Raw genomic sequence first — 21,061 nt, 5'->3', positions numbered from 1 at the left:
AAAATCAGGATGGAAAATGCTTTACAGGGTATTCAGATTCATATAGACTAGAGGGACCCCGCCCCCAGCCTTAGATTCAAAGTTACAGCAAACAGAGGTAAAAAAATCCTTCCAGCAAAAGAAACCTTTACAAGTTGAGAAAACAAACAAGACTAATCCGCCTTGCCTGGCTATTACTTACAATTTTGAAACATGAAAGACTGATTCAGAAAGATTGGGAGAGCCTGGAATGATGTCCCATCCCTCTCAGTCCCGAGAGCAACCAACAACAGAAAAAAAAAAAAAACATACAAAGAATTCCCTCCACCAAAATTTGAAAGTATCTTGTCCCCCTATTGGTCCTCTGGTCAGACATCAGCCAGGTTTATTGAGCTTCTTAACCCTTTACAGGTAAGAGAGACATTAACCCTTAACCATCTGTTTATGACAGCCTCTTTGGCTAAGTCACTGTGGAAAAAATCTTGACACTAAGACACAGGATTGGAAGTGAGGCCAGGGTGCTGGAACAGTTTCTAAAGTGGGGGTGCTGAGAGCCATTGAACCAAACAGTAAACCCTGTATATCATGGACACCACTTCAAGCCAGGGTGTCCAACAGCACCCCTAGTTCCTGTATGTATGAGTTAGGCAGTCTGGGTTCTATTTCCAGTTCTATCAGTGTCTTTAGGAGAGAATGGGCAATTCACTTAACCCATGAGTTGAGTGAGCCTTGCACTCATTTTATACATAAGGAAAAAGAGACCGAAGTTATGAAGAAGTTAAAATTCACTAATGTTTATAAAGTGTTGGGACCCTTGGTTGGAAGATGACAATATGCCAAGGGCTAGTAATTTTAAAAGCCTGGACTTACCAGATTTAGTGTAATAATCTTGCACTGGCCAGCAGAAGATGATTATCTAATTAGGTCTTTTCTGTGTTCAATGGCTATAATTCTGTACAAATGCTGTAATTACAGAAGACAAGTAGAGACATAGCGCTGTATCTCTGAAGTTTGTTCTCAAACCAGCTAACGCTGCTATGTGGTTTATTCCAGCCATGCTCCAGTTCCTTTGTGCCACTATTACATTTTACTGTTTATTATATAGCATACACAGTACTTACTATATGGCAGAACAGACCAGAATATCAGTCCAGGTCTCTAATACCAGAGACCTAAAATTGCTAAGCATTATCTAAATTTCTAAAAGTCAACAAAGCTATTTGTTTTCCACCACCTTCTTTTGACAGGTCCCAAATGGTTGGTATGCTACAAAATTTATCCAGGCATCACCATGGTACCTGTGCCCCTAAGAAGCTGCTGAAATACTTAGCATGAGAATACATCGCTGACCTGTAGAAGTAGTAAGTTGATTCTTTGGACTGGAGCTGCATTCCCCATTCCATTTTACAGATCTTAGTTTTTTCGAATTTGTACCTTGTCATAGTGAGTCTCTGAAATACACACTATTAATACCTAATAAACTGAATAGATCCTTTCTATGCCTTAGAAATAGCAATGCTTCAGTTACAGCTGTACATATTTATAATGGAATGGAAATAACTATGAAAGCTTCAGCTGTGTCTGGAATTGGTTCACAGCCCTTCAATAATACATTAATAGAAACTTTATTATATAGACCAACTTAACATGCTTTGTTTATAACTTACAAACTAATAAACTTTTACATACATTTATACAAATTCAAAATGATTTTAAAAAAAATATTGTACAAATCCACCTTAAGGCACAAAAAGTTAACAAAAAATGCAGCACATTTGGAAATCTCAAAGCAGCCAATTCAAAGGAAGCTGGCCTTGTAACAAACATTATAACTCATTTAGTTTAAATATGTTTTCAAGTTTCACTACCATACAATAGAAACTAAAAGGCATAGGACAACAGGTATGCAGTTCACTATCTTGACCTGTATTTCTGAAAATCCACTATTAACCAGCCTATTGTATAGTTACACACAGGAATTAAAATAGTTTTAAGGGTCCTGCATCAAATGATTATGTAATGAAATACCATGAACTGAAATTACAAACTGTTAGTTGGTATTCAGATATCTGAACATGGCAAAATCAGATGTTCCCTCTTTAGTATCTTCTATTTTAGACAGTGTAGATTTAGAGTATAAGCATATGTTCAAACATCTCATTCTTACTGCTCAGTTTGTGTTAGTCAAGGAATTATAAAAAAAAAGTTTAAAATTTCCCCGGATACTATGGATATGGGTCAGAAATTGTCATTTTAGTTGTGCTTGACGTGAGTTTTGAGAGTTGACATATGCTCACCAACGCAGCTGCTTTGGTCAAGTGATCCAAGTGTAAGGACAAAAGATACTGAGGGAGAACTTCAACTCCTGAATCCATGCAATGTTTGGTGGGGATCAGCACTGAGTTCACCAAATAACATACCGTAATCTGACCACTGCTGGTCATTTCCATAGTCTAGAAAGACAAATCTAGAATGTAGGCTAGGACACAAGTAACCTTCCTTTGTTAGAATTTTGTTTTTATTATTAGTTTTTCCACAGCTATCCAAAATCTTGCTTGAAAACTTAACTCTGGTGATATAAAAACTTGATGGGTATTGTTTGCAGGAGTAATCTAAATGCACAACTCTAAATGCTTCAAACAAATCAATCACCTGACTGTTACAATATGAATAAGTTACTCAATTTGGATCAGTTCTGAGTACACAACTACTGTACATTAAATGAACGGTCTTCATGGAAAAAGATGCTGCCCTATCTACATGAATATTCAGTTTATAATTCAGCAGGGACAAAGCAAGCTAAGTATGATGGAATATAGTAGTTTATAGATGCAATTTTCCTGATGTGGCTTCAGCTGAAAGCAGTCAGACAAACTACTGGCTCGGAGCCATTAAGTAAAGAAATATACAGCTTCTCGCTCTAGGTCACACTGCTTTTCATGCTGTTTTCTTCTATATGTTTGTAACATCTCCCCCCTGCTTTATTACAACCATATTAACAGCTAGCTCATACAAACATTTATAATGAAACCTACTTGTGCTTATTAGTAACCTACCATTTATCTTTTGTCTGAAGACAGAATTTTCAAGATTAGCACTTAGTACTGGGAACTCCGGGTTGGTAGTACCAAAGAATTAAATGCTAAGCACATTCTGGTTTGTGTTCTATGAGAGTAGAAAAAAAATTGGAGTATTGTGAAAATGAAGAAGAATCTAATTTAACAGAGTTCCTATTTGTGGTGTCATAGCAAGAAAACTTTATAAAGGATTTATCAAGGAATTGTGAATAATGGGGAAACAAAATAAATAGTTGAACAGTTAACAGTACATGAGATAATAGCAGTAAACTTCAATTACATTAAAATGGAACTTTGGAACTGCATTGATTTTTAAACATCTCAGAAAACTAAGGGTTCAGTCTGAGGTCCTGGCATCTGTAAGTCACAGAACCGGTCAGAAGTTTGCTGCCCAGTTGGTCCCTAAATTATCCTAAAGAGGGACCATCTTCACTGACAGCTATGTCACATCTATACAGCTGTCCAATCCTACTCTTTGTCCAGTCATAGATATACCACTTTACCCTGTATCTGAAGGATAGGTGCTTCCCAGACCTCAATTTATTCTATTCAGGTAACGGAGAGTTCCTTCCTCAGCTGATGGGTAAATAGAAAGGGTCAACTGAGACTACGGACTTTCTCTCCTCCACAGATGGCAATCAGAGGAATGAGAAGTCACACCAATGACTCTTCCAGAAGAACCTCAACTTCAAAATTCAGAATTAAAAAAAATTGTGTAGATTCAGTTGGCCTCACTCTTCTGACACCATTCTTAATCAGAACTTATAACCCAGTGATTTCGTGGCTATCAATGTAAAAAAGGAGTGTCAGAGGCAAATCTGGCCCTGTGTATTCACAGCTAATGGAAAATTAATCAAAAAATGAGTCTTTTAGCATTTCTTTTTTCATAGATGCAACTCTTCCTACCATCAGCTTCTCCAGAACAGGAACAGCTAATAAGTATTCCCTACTATCTGAAGACAAGTTTGAATGAATCAACAACAGTATAAACTCCACACCTTCCCTAACAGAAAGTAAGCCATTATTGCTGTTGCAGTCCTGTCAGCCATCTTGGAAATCTTGTTTAAGCATCCTGTGAAATTAAAAGCTTGGCATAGTTTTCTTAGCTGCCTTTTATCAATGTTTTCCTTTTTATCTAGAAAGTTTGTTGCACATCAAGGCAAGATTCACTTGCATATTAACTTTTTTTTTGTAGGAATGATTCCCTTTAAGTTACAGCTACAATGTCCCATACGGTTCAGTAAATGAATTCTCCTGGTATTTCTTGCAGCAATGGTTCTTCAAATTTAAATCGTTTGGAAATGGCTTTTTGCTCAGTTATTTTTTCTTTTTCTGACTGCCTACATTGTCCCAGTGTATATGAAGTCACTACAATTAGTTCCTCTGTCACTACTGATTCGTCTCCTTCAGTTTTCTCAGCATCTGTAGAATTTTCAGAGGCAGAATCTCCATCTTTTTGGATGACAGTATTTACCTCATCTTCTGTACTCTTAATGCTGCACACAGGGTCTGGAATATCACTTTGTGCTAGCCATGGGTGTTGCAGACATTCTTCAGCTGTTGCCCGTTCCCTATGGAGAAAAGAAGGCTCAATTCAAAAGAATGTCAGAAGGAGTGTCAAAAGAGGAACACTAAACTCAAGACCTTGGATAAGAACTAGAAAGATTAACCAGTTTCTTCTAGGGATATGACTTTGCATTAAATTGGACCAATCAATTATGGAACTGACTAACAAAACTGTGCTAATATCCATCAATTGTAAAGAAAAAAATCAGGAGCAACAGCCACCCAGTAAAATAGCTGAGGGTTTTAAATCCTCAAATCTTTGTTTTATATACCTTGCTAACTATGAAATTCTATGAAATCTAAAATTTAGAGCAGCAGTCTAATTATACACAATGATTTATACCAAGCTGTGAAATACTTGCATCCTTGATGTTGCTCGCTGTTTTTCCTGTGGAACTATGCAGACAGTTGCTGAGCCAAAGGGAGGAATAAATAAAATACTACAGATACTTTTCAGAACAGAAGCAGCATTGTGGGGGTTCATATTTGCCTCCCAATGCCAACCAAGTCAAATCTGCTCAGTTCACAAGTAAAAATATATTTTAACAACAGTCAGCCCAACAAAAGACAGTAAAACACGTCACTATCCACAGACTCTGAAATTAACTGCAAACTCACTAACTTTGCAAAAGTAGTTAGTGAACAAATGCAAAAGAGAAAAGATACTACACTACACATTTTACTTTATTCATTTAGTTTGACAAGTTCAGTTTTAATTATTGAAATTACTGCTACTACGATTTATGTAGTGTATTTTGTAAAAATATAATGAAGTCTTAGCAATACAAGACTCATTACAGCATTCATTTATGAGAAATGGGAAATGTGTCTTTTTGTAGACACAAAACGTGGTTATACATAATGAAGTGCAAATTAACAACATTCCATTGCAGGTCTTCATTTACACTATCTCTAATCTACAAATGACTCAGACAATGCTTTAACCGGTAGCAGTATTTAGAACTCAGCAGTCTGTTCCAGAGACTAAATTTTTACTGAACTTACTCAGGTTTCTTAACCAAAAGGGTTTTGATGAAATCCACAGCAGACTCTGATATAAGGTCAAAATCTTCCTCGGAATAATTTATGTTCATTTGTGCTATATTTAAGAATGTTTCTTGTTTATCATCTCCTAAGAATGGCGATATCCCTGTTAGCATGACATATGCTAGTACTCCAATGCTCCTAAATTAAAAAAAAACAGAAAACCTTAAGGTAAAAAAGACTTTTTAAGTTCAATTTTGTAAAAGTTGTAAATATTAAAGGCTACACTTACCACATGTCTGTTGCTGTACTGATTGGGTCATAACTCAGAATTTCAGGTGCTATTATGAAAAAAAAGCATAAAGTATATTCTATCTGTTCAAAATAGAACTAATCTATATTTACTCATTTATATGCAAAGTCATACTTTACAATTCAAAACTAGGCAATTTCAAAGACTTAACAATGCAACCCATCTTGCATAGTCTGGAATATTTGAACATTTGAAAGAAAATCAGGACTACATTAAATTTAAAAAAAAATTATAATAGATTACGATTATTTGATTTTTACTTTTTTTTATTCTGCATACCTAAGACTGACTAATCTTTCCTAGTAGCAACTAAAATAACTGAGAATGTGAGCAGTCATTGGTAACTCCACTTCTGTGGAAAGGGAAGACTTTTACAAAGTTACCTCCTATCGTCTTAGTTTGGCAAGCACTCTCAACTCTGTGGTGGACTGAACAGTTCTAAAAATCAACATTGTAGTTCTACCACCCAGCCCAGGCCCAGTTAACAGAGCATTAATGAGTATGCTACCAATAGCAGTGCAGATCTCACTACTGAACATGGCAGAAAAGCCATTTTCCCAGAAGGAAATTCCTTCTACAGCCAGATATCAATTGTCCCCCCATTTCCCCAGCACTGCAGGAAACTCAGGGACCAGCTCATATTATAGATTGCAAACAAAGCAAACAAATGTTTCTTTCGCTCACAGAACATAACTTATTTCCAAATAATTCTGACAGTGTAAGTTCAGGTTATAGTTTTTAAATGCTAAGGGCAAGGGTGTTAGTAGCTCCAGTGATTTCATTTTAAAGCTATAATTTAATGTATTAAGATTTTTCTTATGGTCTTGTATTTGTACTGGACTTTTCTTAATGTCTAACGATGCCATACAGAAACATTTTATCTTCTAGCATTTGGACCTGTATAAATGGTAAAGGCATCTTTTGTATTGTTACAGAGTAATTTATATGATTGATTGTCTAAAGTTGAAGGTTTTTCCTTTCTTTTGTAAATATTACATCCAGACAATATCCAAATCCAAAGACGCAGCTCAGAGTTATGAACAGTTTGGGAATGGAGGTCATTCGTAACTCTGAACAAAACATTATGGTTGTTCTTTCAAAAGTTTACAACTGAACATTGACTTAATAGAGCTTCAAAGCTTTACTATAAAGAAGAAAAATGCCGCTTTTAACCATCTCAATTTAAATGAAATAAGCACAGAAACCGTTTCCTTGTCAAACTGTTTTTAAAAATTTTTTTTTAGTAGTTTACATTTAACACAGTTACTGTACCGTATTTGCTTTTTTTTCTATCTCTGCTGATGCCTGATTGCATACTTCTAGTTCAAAATGAGGTGTGTGGTTGACTGGTAAGTTTGCCACTCTGGTGTTTGCAGTTCTGAGGTTCTACTGTACTTACCCACATATTCAGGAGTTCCCATAATTTCTCTTAGCTCTTCACTGCTTTTCAGTATTCTGGAAAGGCCAAAATCAACTATCTTAATGTCTCCCAAAGGAGATTCACTAGTTAACAGAATATTCTGGGGCTGAAAAACAAAAGAATCAAACAAATGACCAGGCTTTTTAAGCACTCAAACCTACACTTGACTATAGTATTGTAGGAGTGCAGTGTTGTTTTGAGCACAAAAATAAAGAGGATGCATTTTCCAGTACATTTTAAAAAAAAAAAGCAGCACTGATTTTTTTTTTTTTTTTAAAAGACTCCATTAGTTAAGGACTTACACTTGAAAAAGAAGACATCAACACTAGGATTTCTCAGCCAAACATCTGCCATTCTCAGACTAGGATATGAAAATACAACAGTAATACAGTTTAACACCATCTATATATGGAAACTCCATCAATAGTTTTGCCATCGCGTACTTGCTTTTGTTACTGTGGAGCTCTAATTTATTAGAAGACACTGACATTTTAAGCCATTTTTTATTTCAATGTCTTCAACTCTAAAGATATAAAAAAGCATGTTAGTTATTTTGGACAGTCTGGTTTGAGATACAGCTATTTTATCTATTGTGACTGACCTCAATTCTGCTTTTGATATTAGAACTAAAAACTATTTTATTTTAGAACATTTAAATTTGTTACTATCTACAAGAACAAAGTGTTAAACAAAACACCTATTTTTCAGGCACTTGGACTGTTTACTTTAAGAATCAACATGTAAGTCAAATGCTAACCTTGGATAAACTTGTGTTTTCTCCTTAAGTACTGAATTCCTTGTGTGTTATCCTTGAAAATTATGTTTGTAATCATTAAAGTTCCATAGTAAAATATTATCTGAGTACTACCAGAGTCTGTCTTAGGGGACCATGAAGACAAAAATTATGGATCTTCAAGATTTTGATGACCTAAGTATATCGGGAATACTCGTTTTCGTAAGTTTTTCTTTTTCTCTGCAATGATTAATTTATGTTTGACATTGATATTTCCAAAAGATCACATTATTCACAGTCCCCATCTGGTTGATCTTTGGGTCCTACAGTACAGGTTCTTATATTTCTGGAAGACCCCCCCAGATCAATCTGTGCATTGGGAAGGCTGTGGGGAGAAGCAAGCATCAGCCAACCAGCTGCTGGTGGTTCTAGAATCTGCACATTAACCGTCTCCAAAATCTCCAGGCCAATTCTGTACAGCATTATGGTCATGGTGGAAAAATGTTAGGAGGATGAGGTAGATGAGGCTTCCTTTGGACAACTAATAGAAGTTTCCAGATCACAGGCCCTGGTTCTCATGGGGGACTTCAACAAACCGTACATCTGCTGGGAGAATAATACAGCAGTGCACAGATAATCCAGGAAGTTTTTGGAGAGCGTTGGAGACAACTTCCTGGTGTAAGTGCTGGAGGAACCAACTAGGGGCCTCACAAATGGAAGAATTGGTAGGGGAAGTAGAAATGGGTGGTGACCTCGGCAGCAGTGACCATGAGATGGTCGAGTTCAGGATCCTGACAAAAGTAAGAAAGGAGAGCAGCAGAATACAGACCCTGGACTTCAGAAAAGCAGACTTTGACTCCCTCAGGGAACAAGATGGACAGGATCCCCTGGGAGGCTAATATGAGGGAGAAAGGAGTCCAGGAGAGCTGGTTGTATTTTTGGACTAGATGACCTCCTGAGTCTCTTCCAACCCTAATCTCCTATGATTCTATGTTATTAGGTGGGAAAGTAAAGTATTTTGCAAGCACGTTTAAAAATACTCAGGCCAGTTATGCCTGCTACATTTTTAGGACACTTTAGGACGTTTTAAATACTGTACTAGCCTTAATAAATTCCTCCATTCTTTCAAAAGTGAGTTGTCGCAAAGAAGGAAATACATAGAAATTCTCTCACCAAGTGGCTAGGTCAGGGGTTGGCAACCTTTCAGCAGTGGTGTGCCAAGTCTTCATGTATACACCCTAATATAAGGCTTCGCGTGCCGGTAATACATTAACATTTTTTAGAAGGTCTCTCTGTATGTCTATAATATATAACAAAACTACTGTTATGTAAAGTAAACAAGGTTTTCAAACCATTTCAAAAGCTTTATTTAAAATTAAATTAAAATACAGATCTTATTAGTTTAGTGTGATCCTTGCCCTTGCTGAGTTTCCCAGTATCTGGTGGCACCTATTTAGATACTTTTAAGCTGCACACAGGCTTCCGAGTTATAAATTGATAACCGGCTGGCAGGAGGTCAGTGGCTGGAACCCCAGAGCGGCATCTGAGGTGAGTGGAGCTGGCGGGTGGTAGGGTTGAGCAGGGCCAGAAGCCTGGACCTTGTCTGGCAGGGGGCCTGCGCTGCAAGCAAGGTGAGTGGGGCTGCAGCGGGGACCCCAGCTAGTAAGGGGCCAGCAGCCGGAACTCCAGAGCAGCAGTGGGCTGAGCAGGTCAGCCCCCCAGCTCTGGAGTTTCAGGGCTGGGCTGAGCATCTCCGCTAGCCCCCCTCTGGGGTTTCAGCCGCCAGCTCCTCCCAGCTGGGGTCTCAACCCGCTGCCAGCCTGGGGAGAAGGAACCCCAGGCCAGCAGCAGGCGCTGAGTGGGACCAGCAGTGGGAGCCCAACTGGCAGAAGCCGGCAATAGAAACCCCAAAGCGTTGGCGCTCTGGGGTTTCACCTGCCAGCTCCTGTCAGCTGGGCTCACAGCCTGCTGCCAGCCTGGGGTTCCTTTCCCCAGGCCGGCAGCGGGCGCTGAGTGGAACTGGCACCAGGACCCTGGCTGGCAAGGGGCCAGCAGCGGGAATCCCAGAGCTGTGGCGAGCTGAGTCCGCTCCAAGTGCCATCAAAAATCAGCTCATGTGCCACCCTTGGCACACGTGCCGTAGGTTGCTGACCCCTGCACTAGGTTGTCACACTGAAGCTTATGGTACTGTACAGGAGCCTGTTCTATAATTCTGGTTTGTTCTGTACTAATTTGTACTGAAAAAAACCCAAATATACTGCTCCCCATGCTATGACAATCAGAGGTGTGATGCAACATGTGTAGATGTACACAAGCTAGCTTTCACATAGCAAGGTCAAATGACAACAGGGAAGCTGCAGCAGCACTGTAGCATGGGCTAGCCACTCAGGTACCTACCCAGGGTCCCATACAGGCTTACACAACCCATGCTGTCATGGTGTCATTGCCACTGTTATTCAAGCCAGCTAGAAAAAAAGCAGCATTTACATAGGCTATATCCCAGTGGTTCTCAACCAGGGGTACGCGTACCCCTGAGGGTATGCAGAGATCTTCCAGGAGGTACATCAACTTACCTAGATATTGTCTAGTTTTACAACAGGCTACATAAAAAGCACTAGCAAAGTCAGTACAAACTAGAATTCCATACAGACATGACTTGTTTATACTGCTCTATATACTATACACTGAAATGCAAGTACCATATTTATAATCCAATTGATTCAACAACAGATGGGAATAGCTTACAACACAGAGTGGGGAAAAAGAAGGGTAATGGCAATAGGAATATATGGTAATGTAGATAAGCCAAGCACATAATATGTAGTTTTGCCTTCATTGTTATTTATTATGGCAGCGTCTGTCATGGTTCCATAGTTAAGGTTAAGTTGAATTTTGCACTTAAAGCGGGGATTCAACCACTGTTATGTATGAAGAATAAACCGTATCCTCCCCAAACTCATAACATTTGAATGCAAAAAGAAGTTTGAGTGTTAACAGGAAAATCAGTTTATTAGTCAAAAATTTAAAAATGGGTCTTTTTAATAAATTAAGCACCCCGTCAGACCATTGCCAAAGGGTCTTAACAGAATAATGCAGACTCTTCAAAATTCCCCTATGGTTACAACTCTGAAATCTGTGCACTGGTTACATTTGAAGATTAAGGATTAAATGGTTATTGATTTGCCATTTTTTGTACCTGAAAATTACTTTGATAGGGGTTGAAGAATAACATTCTTCTACTGAGAAGACCATTATTGTGCTCAATGGGAGTGAAGCTAGAAGTATGCATAGCAAGGACCCTGCTTTCAAAACAGAGATAAACCAAGCTGTCTCAGGAAAGACAGTGAGTCCTGAACAACGTACAAATTAGAGCCGGGAGGGGAACATGCAGGTCAGGAATTGGGAGAAAACTGGCCAGTATGTTCTGGTCACTTTGCATTGCTTCAGCAGAGTAAAGGAAATTGTACTGGTGAATTTGGCACTAAAAGTTCAAAGGAGACTGAAATGCTGATACTATATATCTTCAAATAATCAGAAATAATTGATTCACATTCATTTATGAAATTTTTAATATTCAAAAGAAAAACAAGGATATTCCTAGCTAAAGACTACACTGAGCTGGCAATAAAGTGGATTACACATCACTCACTCAAGAGTAAACACACAAACATTGCAAACTCAAGAAATTCAGAGTTCAGGTTATTCTTAAAAGAATGGAAATACAGGTAGGGTACCAATATAACCTTAATTCTACCCTGTAGTGATGCCATGCTATTACTAAATAATTAAATACTATTATACACAGTCATATAGTCCCAGATTACATTTATTTCTTCTTCATAGCCTCAAACTTAATTTTTTTTTAAGTTTAACCTTAATTGTGAACTTGAGTTTCTAGTGTTTGTTTTTTGAGATAATTACAATGTGTGTATAATGCTTTACCTTTATCTAAGAGATGCATTCAGCCTTAAGAACTTGAGTTTCATGTAGTTATCTGATCATTCTAAGAGACTGATTCATTTTCATTTATACCAGGCCACTTGCTTAGCCACTGCATTAGACACTTTATGGTAGGCATAGCAGGAATGGAGTTGCAGCACTGATGTGAAGACTGCAGTAGTTTTGCTAGTGGTTTTGGGGGAGGGCATTTCATGCAGAGAAGGTGCTCAAGCACTTACAGGAAAAGCAGATAAATGGGATGAAGGAGGGTGCTGCATGTCGAGCATTTCTTGACCTTTTTCCTTCCTGACTTCACTCCACTTTTTCATTTCTTTCTTACAGAAAAATGGTGCATCTTTTCCTATGGTTTTCATTTCTTACTCCCTTCTCACCCTGCCTCCACAGATTTGGTTCTCTTCCTCCTTCCCTACATTTTCTCCTTTTTCCATGTGCTTCTCCATTCACAATTCCCCTCCCCCAAAACATCCCCACACCCAGAGATTAAGTTTATCAACCAAACACGGATTTAAAATAAACTACTCTGGCTCTTTTATCCAACATAAACAGACTGGGGTGCAGGGGAGAGGGAGTGAAAGAATTTCAGCCTAAACCTATGTATCAACTCCAGATTAAAATAAAAGCAGTACAGCAATGCTGTGATGTTTGATTCTATGTTTGTGATCCAATTTACTTACTCTCATTTCAAGTCAATAAAATCATACTGCATCATTGCATTTTGCTTTTTAAAAAAAAGGCCGAAAACCTCTACTGAAGTCAGGATATGACAACTACTCAGTGGGACAAGAGCCAAATCCTGCAGGGGAAAAGAGGGAAATGTGGCAACTCTGAACCCATAGTAAGCCAGCTCAAAGTTAGACTTTTCTACAGTGTAAAATGCAACAGCATTTATTCTCACAGTGGAAGTCTTGCAAATATCATGGGACAGACATGGTCTGAAGGAGGCTGTCAGTGCCATAGACTAGTCTGAACGGAGTTTAACTTGAGTCTTAGAAGACAATTCTTCTACACTGTAACAACAGTCACATACAGACAATTTTTTGATTTATTTCTTTTGGATGTAGTTTGACCTAGTGTGGAGGTGTCAACCACCACAAAAAGCTGGATAGATCTTTCTAAAGCTCTTTGTTTGGTCCACACAAAAGAAATGAAACTAGTGTTAGAATAAGGAAAACATTTTAGGCCAAATTCATTAACCCTTTGGCTATCGGAGCTAGACACATTGTTTGCCAAATATGTTCTGTGCAAGCAAGTCTCCCAAATGCGAACATAAACTAGTAATACTTAACAAATCTCAGAGTGTTTTAAATTACTGGATAAACTTATCGTTCCCATTTTCAATATGAAGGAAGAGAGAGTTCAACGTGGTAATCAAGAGCAGAGCAGTGAACAGAACTCAAGTTTGATTTCCAGATCTGTGCCTTGTAAAATGGACTATCCTGCATGCCCTTAGGAAACCACTGCCATCCAAAGGAAAAGGTGTCAATGGATCGTCACACACACTGCCTTGCTAGGTTAAAAGCTAACCTAGAGCTCATTGGCCAATATTACGAAATGAGACATTATTGGGCTTTCCAAAAAAAGGGGTCATAAATTGGTCTTTTCCCCCTTCAAAGGCTTAATAGACTGTAAAAAGGATCCATGTTAGTAAGACTTCATTACTTTCACAAAATATGCTAAAAAGGAGTTTACTAGAAGTGTACTAGAAGATTAAAATTCAAATACACTTACAAGTTAATTTTGTGATGCATTCTTGCTTTCTGTTTATCTACTCACTAATCTGCCTCTGGCCCTAGGCCACACATTTGAGCTGCCATTCACAGGGCCCTGCGTTGGAACCCAATGGAGCAGGGAGGGCCCACTTTCCCCTATTGCTGACCCCACAGACTCTCGCCATTGGGCCACACTATGGGTTCAGATGCACAACCCCCCATCGTGGTGTTACATAATTTGTCACATTATGACAAATTGTATTGTGTATGGCCAATCATCATGCTTACACATGCAAAAATAACAGAGATTGTATATCTTGTGTAAATATACTCACATGATCAGTCCTTATGAGTCTTATAAACTCTAAAAACAAGACAGATCAGAGAGGAAACTGTTTCTTTAGGTTGTTGCTGATTACTAGAAGTATCCAGTGAATGACTGTTGGGACAGATGACTTATTTTATATTTGGGATTCGAGTTTTGAGTTAATTGACTGTAGACGAAAAACACGAACCCAAAGATAAACTGAATAAAGGTTTATAAAGAAAATCAGATTGGCCAGGATCAAACAGCCCTATGGCTGCATCTCTGATAGTAAATATTGTGAGACATCTACTTAAACTGATAAACTAATTTTCTGGATGGTGTTGTGCGTTCCATATTGTTCAGTTTAAGACTTAAATCTGCTGGTAGCATTACTTACAAAACGCAGTAAGGTATAGATAAACAAAATCAACAGCAACAGAATATCGCAGAAGAATTAATATTCAGCATTCACAAACCATCAGTAGATGTTTACACTAGAGATTTTGAAAGTATTCTTATGCTGCTGCTTCACTTAGATATAAACAATTTGACAAGTCTCAAAAGTTCCAGTTCACTTGGGTTCGATTTACATGGTGCTCACCCCCATTTGAGGGTGGGGCTTTTGTGGGGCCAGGAGCAGTGGAGACTGTGGCAGGGGAAAGAGAACGATTTCCAAAGGGAGCAGCTAAAGAAGTGCTCCACATGACCTCTCCCCTTTGTTCCCCACCATTCCTTCACTCTGTTTGAAGGCTGGTCTTTTCCACCTCCCCTCCCACACTTCCTTGTGCCACAGGGTATGGGGAGGTCACCTGGGCCAGATTCTAGGAAGCATCCTTCCCACTTCCATGGGGGGGAGAGAGGGATGGAGCAGGATCAGGTGATTGGCTCCAATCGTGGATGATACAGTTTGCTACTTGGGTAGGGTAGCCATTGTCTGCTCCCTGTTCAGCTCCACCTTTTCCACACTTAAACTGGTCTGCTGGATTTCCTATGATGCTGGGAACTAGGCTGTTCACCAGTTTTGCAGTCTGAAAGCATATTTTCCCATATGGCAAAAATGGCAGATTGCCAAATGACTTTTTCCACCTTCCATCCAGCATCTGATTTGGGATTTAAATTACAACTGTTGTAACTATGGCAGGTTCCAGTACAGCTGGTGGTGAGAAAGCCTAAAGTAACCCAGTAGCTGCTTGGGATTTGGGGCTGGGCAGTCACATTGCATGGTAATTTTGTATGCCTCTCTCGTGCACAGCTTGTGACTCCTCATCTCAACGACTCCTGGCATGGAAGAGAGGAAGTGGGTCAGGCTCAGGCATCCAGCAAGGTCCCTTGCCTGGGCTGAGGATTTAGAGGGCACTGGTTCCAGTTGAGACCCACACTGGAACAAATGTACCAGCCAGTTTCAGGTGGTTATGCCAGTTAGGTAATAACTGGTAAATAAGATGCAGCCTCCACATTTAACCACATTACGGGGCCTCACTGTTTCTGCATCCACATCACTGAGTTCAGGTCATCAAATTTCCTTTGCTTTAAAAGATTTCAAAACATAGTATGTATGACTGCCTGTACAGCCCTATGTTCAATCCTTTTACAAGATTATGATAAATTTCATACAAAGTATGCCTTGTTAGGAATAATCAGAAAATTCATAATTTACCGATCATTATTGTTCTGGTAAAATATGTGCGACAATGTTGTCTGCAAAGTTAAAGTTATTCTACTGTAGGATATTACTAAAGACATGTTCTTAGTCTGGGGAAGAGAGTTTCAAACCAGTTCCCCAGAGACAAAAGGTTAGGCAACACATCAGACAGGTGTCAACAAAATCAAAATATCAGCGAGTAGCCGTGTTAGTCTGTATCCAGAAAAACAACAAGGAGTCTGATGGCACCTTAAAGACTAACAGATTTACTTGGGCATAAGCTTTTGTGGCTAAAAATTCTGCATCTGAAAAAGCTTATGCCCAAATAAATCTGTTAGCCTTTAAGGTGCCACTGGACTCCTTGTTGTTATTTTCTGTTAGGAATTTAAAAGACCATGGTACTCATTCAAGGTGTATGCCAGGACAGATTCTTTGTCTGACATGGCAAGATCTCTTGGACCCAATAATATCCTTGACTAACCTTCCTGAGTTCTCATGCTCCCCTGTCATTTTTGGCTGCTATCCCCAGAACAAATTATATCAGATTTTGCTGTACAGTAGACAAGTTGAGCCTATCAGAATGCATAATATATAAATGCAGGTAACTAGGCTACTTCTGGGTAGGCTCGAAGTAGTTTTATAGTAGTTCTACATTCGAATTTGCCAAGTAGTTGCATTTACAATCTTCATTTTATCATTCTGTACTTAAAGATTATATTGCTCAATAACCCACAATAATCTCGATAAAACCAGACAAGTAACTATGGTATTTATTTTGAAAAACAAAAAACAAAAAAAAACTTTCCACCATTGAAAAATGAATTCCATCATTAAAAATTGTGCAAAAATTCAGAAAATTCTAAGTTAAGACTCCCACAAAAATAAGTCTTCTTGTAAATAGGTAGCACCAGACTGTATATAGTAATGCAAAATGATACTCCCTATGCAGAAAAAGTACCAGCTTATAAATTGCCATGGGAACCATAAATGAGTTTCCTGACCAAAGAAACCTAATCTCAGTCAAGGTTTTATCACATGGTTGAACTATTTAACCTGAAGTCAGCTTTAGCCAGCAGTTACTACAGTTTACACACCTCTACGCTGATATAACATGACCCGATATAACATGAATTTGGATATAATGCAGTAAAGTTCCGCTCCTGGGGGGGAGCGGGACAGCATACTCCGGCAGATCAAAGCAAGTTTGATATAACACAGTTTCACCTATAACACTGTAAGATTTTTTGGCTCCTGAGGACAGCATAATATCAGGGTAGAGGTGTACTTCAATCTCTGCTTAATGAATGGCAATAGTTGCCAAATGTTGACTTAAGTGGCTTTTGAAGTTTTTTAAAATACTAATTTGTCAAATGCAGTATCATAATGCAATGCATCAGTCCATATGCATCCAAGTACAGCTGCTTAGCAGCCTTTTGTGAGCACTTAATAGTAGAATGGTAAATTTATTTTCAGTGCAGTTACAGCACACTGTGTTCAACTAATTTTTAACTATCTCTTAACCAATTTTGTCCAAATTTCACAAAGCACAAACTGTCACCCAGGTCTATATAAACGCTAATTTACTTTTTAAAAATGTTACTAGAGCACAAAAAGATACTTAAAAACAAAACTAAGCTTCATGCAGCGTTCCCTCATTAAAGCGGAATTTAACAACAATAAGACAGAAACTTCGTCCATTTGGTTGCGTAACATATTAGCAATTTTAGGTCCATATTTCATAGACACTTGTAACTTTCACAAAGTTATCATGTAAGGCAAAAGGTGAATTTTGTGCTTTGCGAAGTACATAGACATACATACACTTTGTTTTTATTTATAAATTAGCATTAGTAAGGCATTATAGCACTGAGTCAGCATGTATTAACAAGTAACTATGGATATGTCTACATAGCAATCAAAGGCCTGTGTCACCTGACTTGGGCTCAAAGGGCTCAGACTGCATGGCTATAAAACTGCAGTGTAGACATTTGGGCTCAGGCTGGACCTTGGGCTCTGGGACCATGATGCAAGCCCAAGTCAGCTGACCTGGGCCAGCCATAGGTGTTTTATTGCAGTGTGGACATACTCAATGGGACAAGTAAACACGCTTACCTTCAAGTCAAGATGTACCACATTATTTCTGTGTAAAAATGAAACTCCTTCTAAAATTTGCCTCATAAGCCGCTTAACATCTTTTTCTTTGAAGGCTTCTTCCCTTTCAGCCACACACTGGTCAAAGATTTCACCTCCAGCAGCACTATGGAAGAAAAAAAATCTATTTTAATTTCAAAAGAAATGACACTGTCGAAATCTTCATTCTATTTTGGTTATGACACTAGTTACTGTTCTTTAGAATGAATGACTTTTACACATAAGCCTTACAAAGTTCTGCTTACCTAAAGCAAGCAATTTTGGCAAGCAAATTCTCTCAATATCAACAGCATGCTCACTATAATGTGAGCACTTAAAGATGGCAAGAGTGAGTGAATGAACTTTGTACATAGGCTCAAATTTTCCCTGATAATTACATATTGATACATCAGTAAAAATGTCAAGTGTTTACAAATCCTAATACCATATAATTCTAGTCTTCTCAGTGTAATAGCAATGGAACTCAAGAAGAAGGAATTACTGTTCTACAATAGCAGCAGAGAATCCTGTGGCTCCTTATAGACTAACGGACGTAAGTCTATAAGGTGCCACAGGATTCTCTGCTGCTTTTACAGATCCAGACTAACATGGCTACCCCTCTGATACTGTTCTACAATACTGTTCTTCTACTCCATTGACATTTACTATGTTTTTTCCTGTAAAAAAATCTTTATGCACAACTGGACTGAGCAATCTGGAATGCCAGTGATGCACTAGGCTCAAGATATACTCAAGAGCTAGCTCTTGTCAAACTAGCATGCTAAAAATAGAATACTGCTGCAGCAGTGCAAATAGCAATGAGTGTCCATTGGAGATGCTAGATACGTACGCAGGGCAGCTAGCCCTTTCGGCTGCTTGTGCTCCCACAGCTACATTCTCTTTTTAGCGACCTAGCTCTTGAATATGTCCTCTCAAACTAGGAATCTCACACCCCCAAGCTTGAAGTGTAGACATACCCTTTGAAGTGCACCATTTCCTTTCCTTTCATCAGCACCATCCATAAGACCACTCTTTAGAAAATTACTTCTCTGCTTTGCAGAATATTAAAGACCTAGGCCAACTTCCTTTTGAAGTCAATACAGAGGCTTCTGTTACTTCAGTGGGAGATGGATTGGGCCTTTACACATAAGGAACTGATCAGTCCTAATGCCTTCCCTGGAAAGTCTTGATGGCACATCTCTGGGTCACCTGTAGTGATGGGCTCAAATACACTATGTCCACTAGTTTCTCAACTGTTGAGTACTTACATGTTAAGACTAAGAAACATCAAAAATGCCTTCTACCTCAGACTTCTGAGATGAAGATTGATTGTACCAAGGGCACCAGAGCACTCAACAAATAGCTGCATCAGTGGGAATACAAATGGCATGATTGGTAATCTACATTCTTGCACCTTCCCAATGTTTTGTTATTTGCAGAAGAGGAGGTATGAGGGGAATGAAGAGAATTATACCACTTTCTGAGAACTGCCTTTGGAGGAGTCTAGGCTTTCCTTAGATTTTGAGGACCTTATATACCTAACTACAAACATCTTGAGTCAAAGTTGCAGAACTACTATATATTTTTCATAATATCTGGACTTGCAACATATTTTGCCAACACTAGAAGGATCTGATGGAATAAACTATGCTATGGCTGAATTTTAGTGGGATTATAGGTTAAAAATATTCAAAGGTTGACAAAAAGTTACAAAACCCAGAAACTCATTTATTATTGAAAGAAATCAAAAGACAGAAAAATGTATTGGGGAATAAAGCAAGAAAGGTCAGGTTACTTGGCTGTCTTGCAGCAGAGTAAGCACACTGCAGTAGAAAACTCAGCTCCATCTGCTGTGACGTTTAGGAAAGATCTCTGATGGACTTGACGCCTGAATAGTCACTGAGGGGCATGCTAACTTTAAGGGGAGTAAGTTACAATTGCTACAAATTTTCTTTGGTTACAGAGCTGCTTCCACTCCCCCCACCCCCACCCCCTTTTTTTTTTTTTTTTTTTTTTTTTTTTTAGTTGGGAATTTTCCATCAGCATTTTCTGACAAAAAGCAATTTCTGCATGCCCTTTGTACTTAAATTGTCATTCATGTTATCTCTCCATGAAACTAGAGTGTGTTGTGTGTTTTTTTTTTTTTTTTTTTTAGGAATTGGTAGAAATAAGGTACAAACAAACAAACTATGTTAACAAAAAAATGTTATGAGTGCAGCCATACAGACAAAAACATTTAAAATCTGAATTTGCTTGTGCAGATCAGTACCTCAGAGGTTCAGCTAGGCATGTAAATGAGGTTGCAAATTTATTTTAAAACACAGTTATTTTAAATTATCACTATTTTCATGTAAAGATTCAGTTCAAGACTCCAGCTAAAATTTGTGCTTCAGATACATTTTTGAACACTGAGCCCTCCTGCTTCCTAATACTTTTTAAAAGTTGAACACAATGGAAGTTAGGCACCTACGTGATTTTGAAAAAAATCACAGTAGGTACCTATTTGCATTTTTAGGTCCCTAAATAGTTCTTCAAATCTGGCCTTTAGTATCTGACGAAAACCTAATGTGCTGGGATTTTCTCTTATATTTTGGACACGCTATATAATTTCAGAAGACTTAGAAAAGAGCAGTTGCAAATATGAAGCAGAAATGTTTTCAAAATTCACACAAAGCTTTTCCTGAATACTAATTTTTGCTCTTTAGAGGACAGAAAGAGGACAACTTCTTCCAGGCAATTCACTCTCTGAACATGGTGGTGACATATTTGGATAGAATTTAAACACACTGTGATTTGTTGTTGAATAAAATAACTAGTGACCCTTTACAGAAATACAAGAGGGGAAATTTTTGCAAGACTGTTGTGTGTTTCATTATGGCACAGTGAGCATAACAATGCCCTTAAGCAAAAACAGTCTGCTAGCCATGACCCAACTCAGTCACAAGTCATTAGAAGTACAATGTCATAATGAACTCCAACAAAAGTCTACTGACTATTCATGCCAAGTTGTGCCAACTGCACTACAGTACATTGTTTTAAGCATTTCCGAGCTATACTGCAGTTCAGTTTTTTGGAAGCAAAAACAATAGTATGCTTACAATAAATTTACAGCAATGTCAGATTATCATCATAGCTAATTTATAACACACTATTTGGACATATATCTATAATGAATTCATTATACATCTCCTAAATAAAAATAAAGTTGCTTAAATCCATTATTAACATTTATCATTCTTAC

General features: G+C 38.3%; 1 protein-coding gene across 1 annotated transcript in view; it reads right to left on the bottom strand.

Annotated features, from left to right (window-relative positions):
- Positions 1–1,585: 1,585 nt before the first annotated feature.
- STK17A (serine/threonine kinase 17a) overlaps positions 1,586–21,061 on the bottom strand; it is a 49,174-nt gene continuing 29,698 nt past the window's right edge. The window contains exons 3-7 of the mRNA XM_032793466.2: positions 17,803–17,947; positions 7,319–7,445; positions 5,899–5,947; positions 5,628–5,807; positions 1,586–4,627 (exon numbers count right to left, since the gene is read on the bottom strand). Of these exons, the coding sequence (XP_032649357.1) occupies positions 4,294–4,627; positions 5,628–5,807; positions 5,899–5,947; positions 7,319–7,445; positions 17,803–17,947 (835 nt within the window). The 3' untranslated portion in view covers positions 1,586–4,293. The remainder of the gene's footprint in view (positions 4,628–5,627; positions 5,808–5,898; positions 5,948–7,318; positions 7,446–17,802; positions 17,948–21,061) is intronic.

Source organism: Chelonoidis abingdonii, chromosome 2, assembly GCF_003597395.2.
Source record: "Chelonoidis abingdonii isolate Lonesome George chromosome 2, CheloAbing_2.0, whole genome shotgun sequence".
NCBI lineage: Eukaryota > Metazoa > Chordata > Testudines > Testudinidae > Chelonoidis > Chelonoidis abingdonii.
Note: the sequence above shows the minus strand (reverse complement) of the source record. Positions and strands in the feature narration are given on the sequence as shown.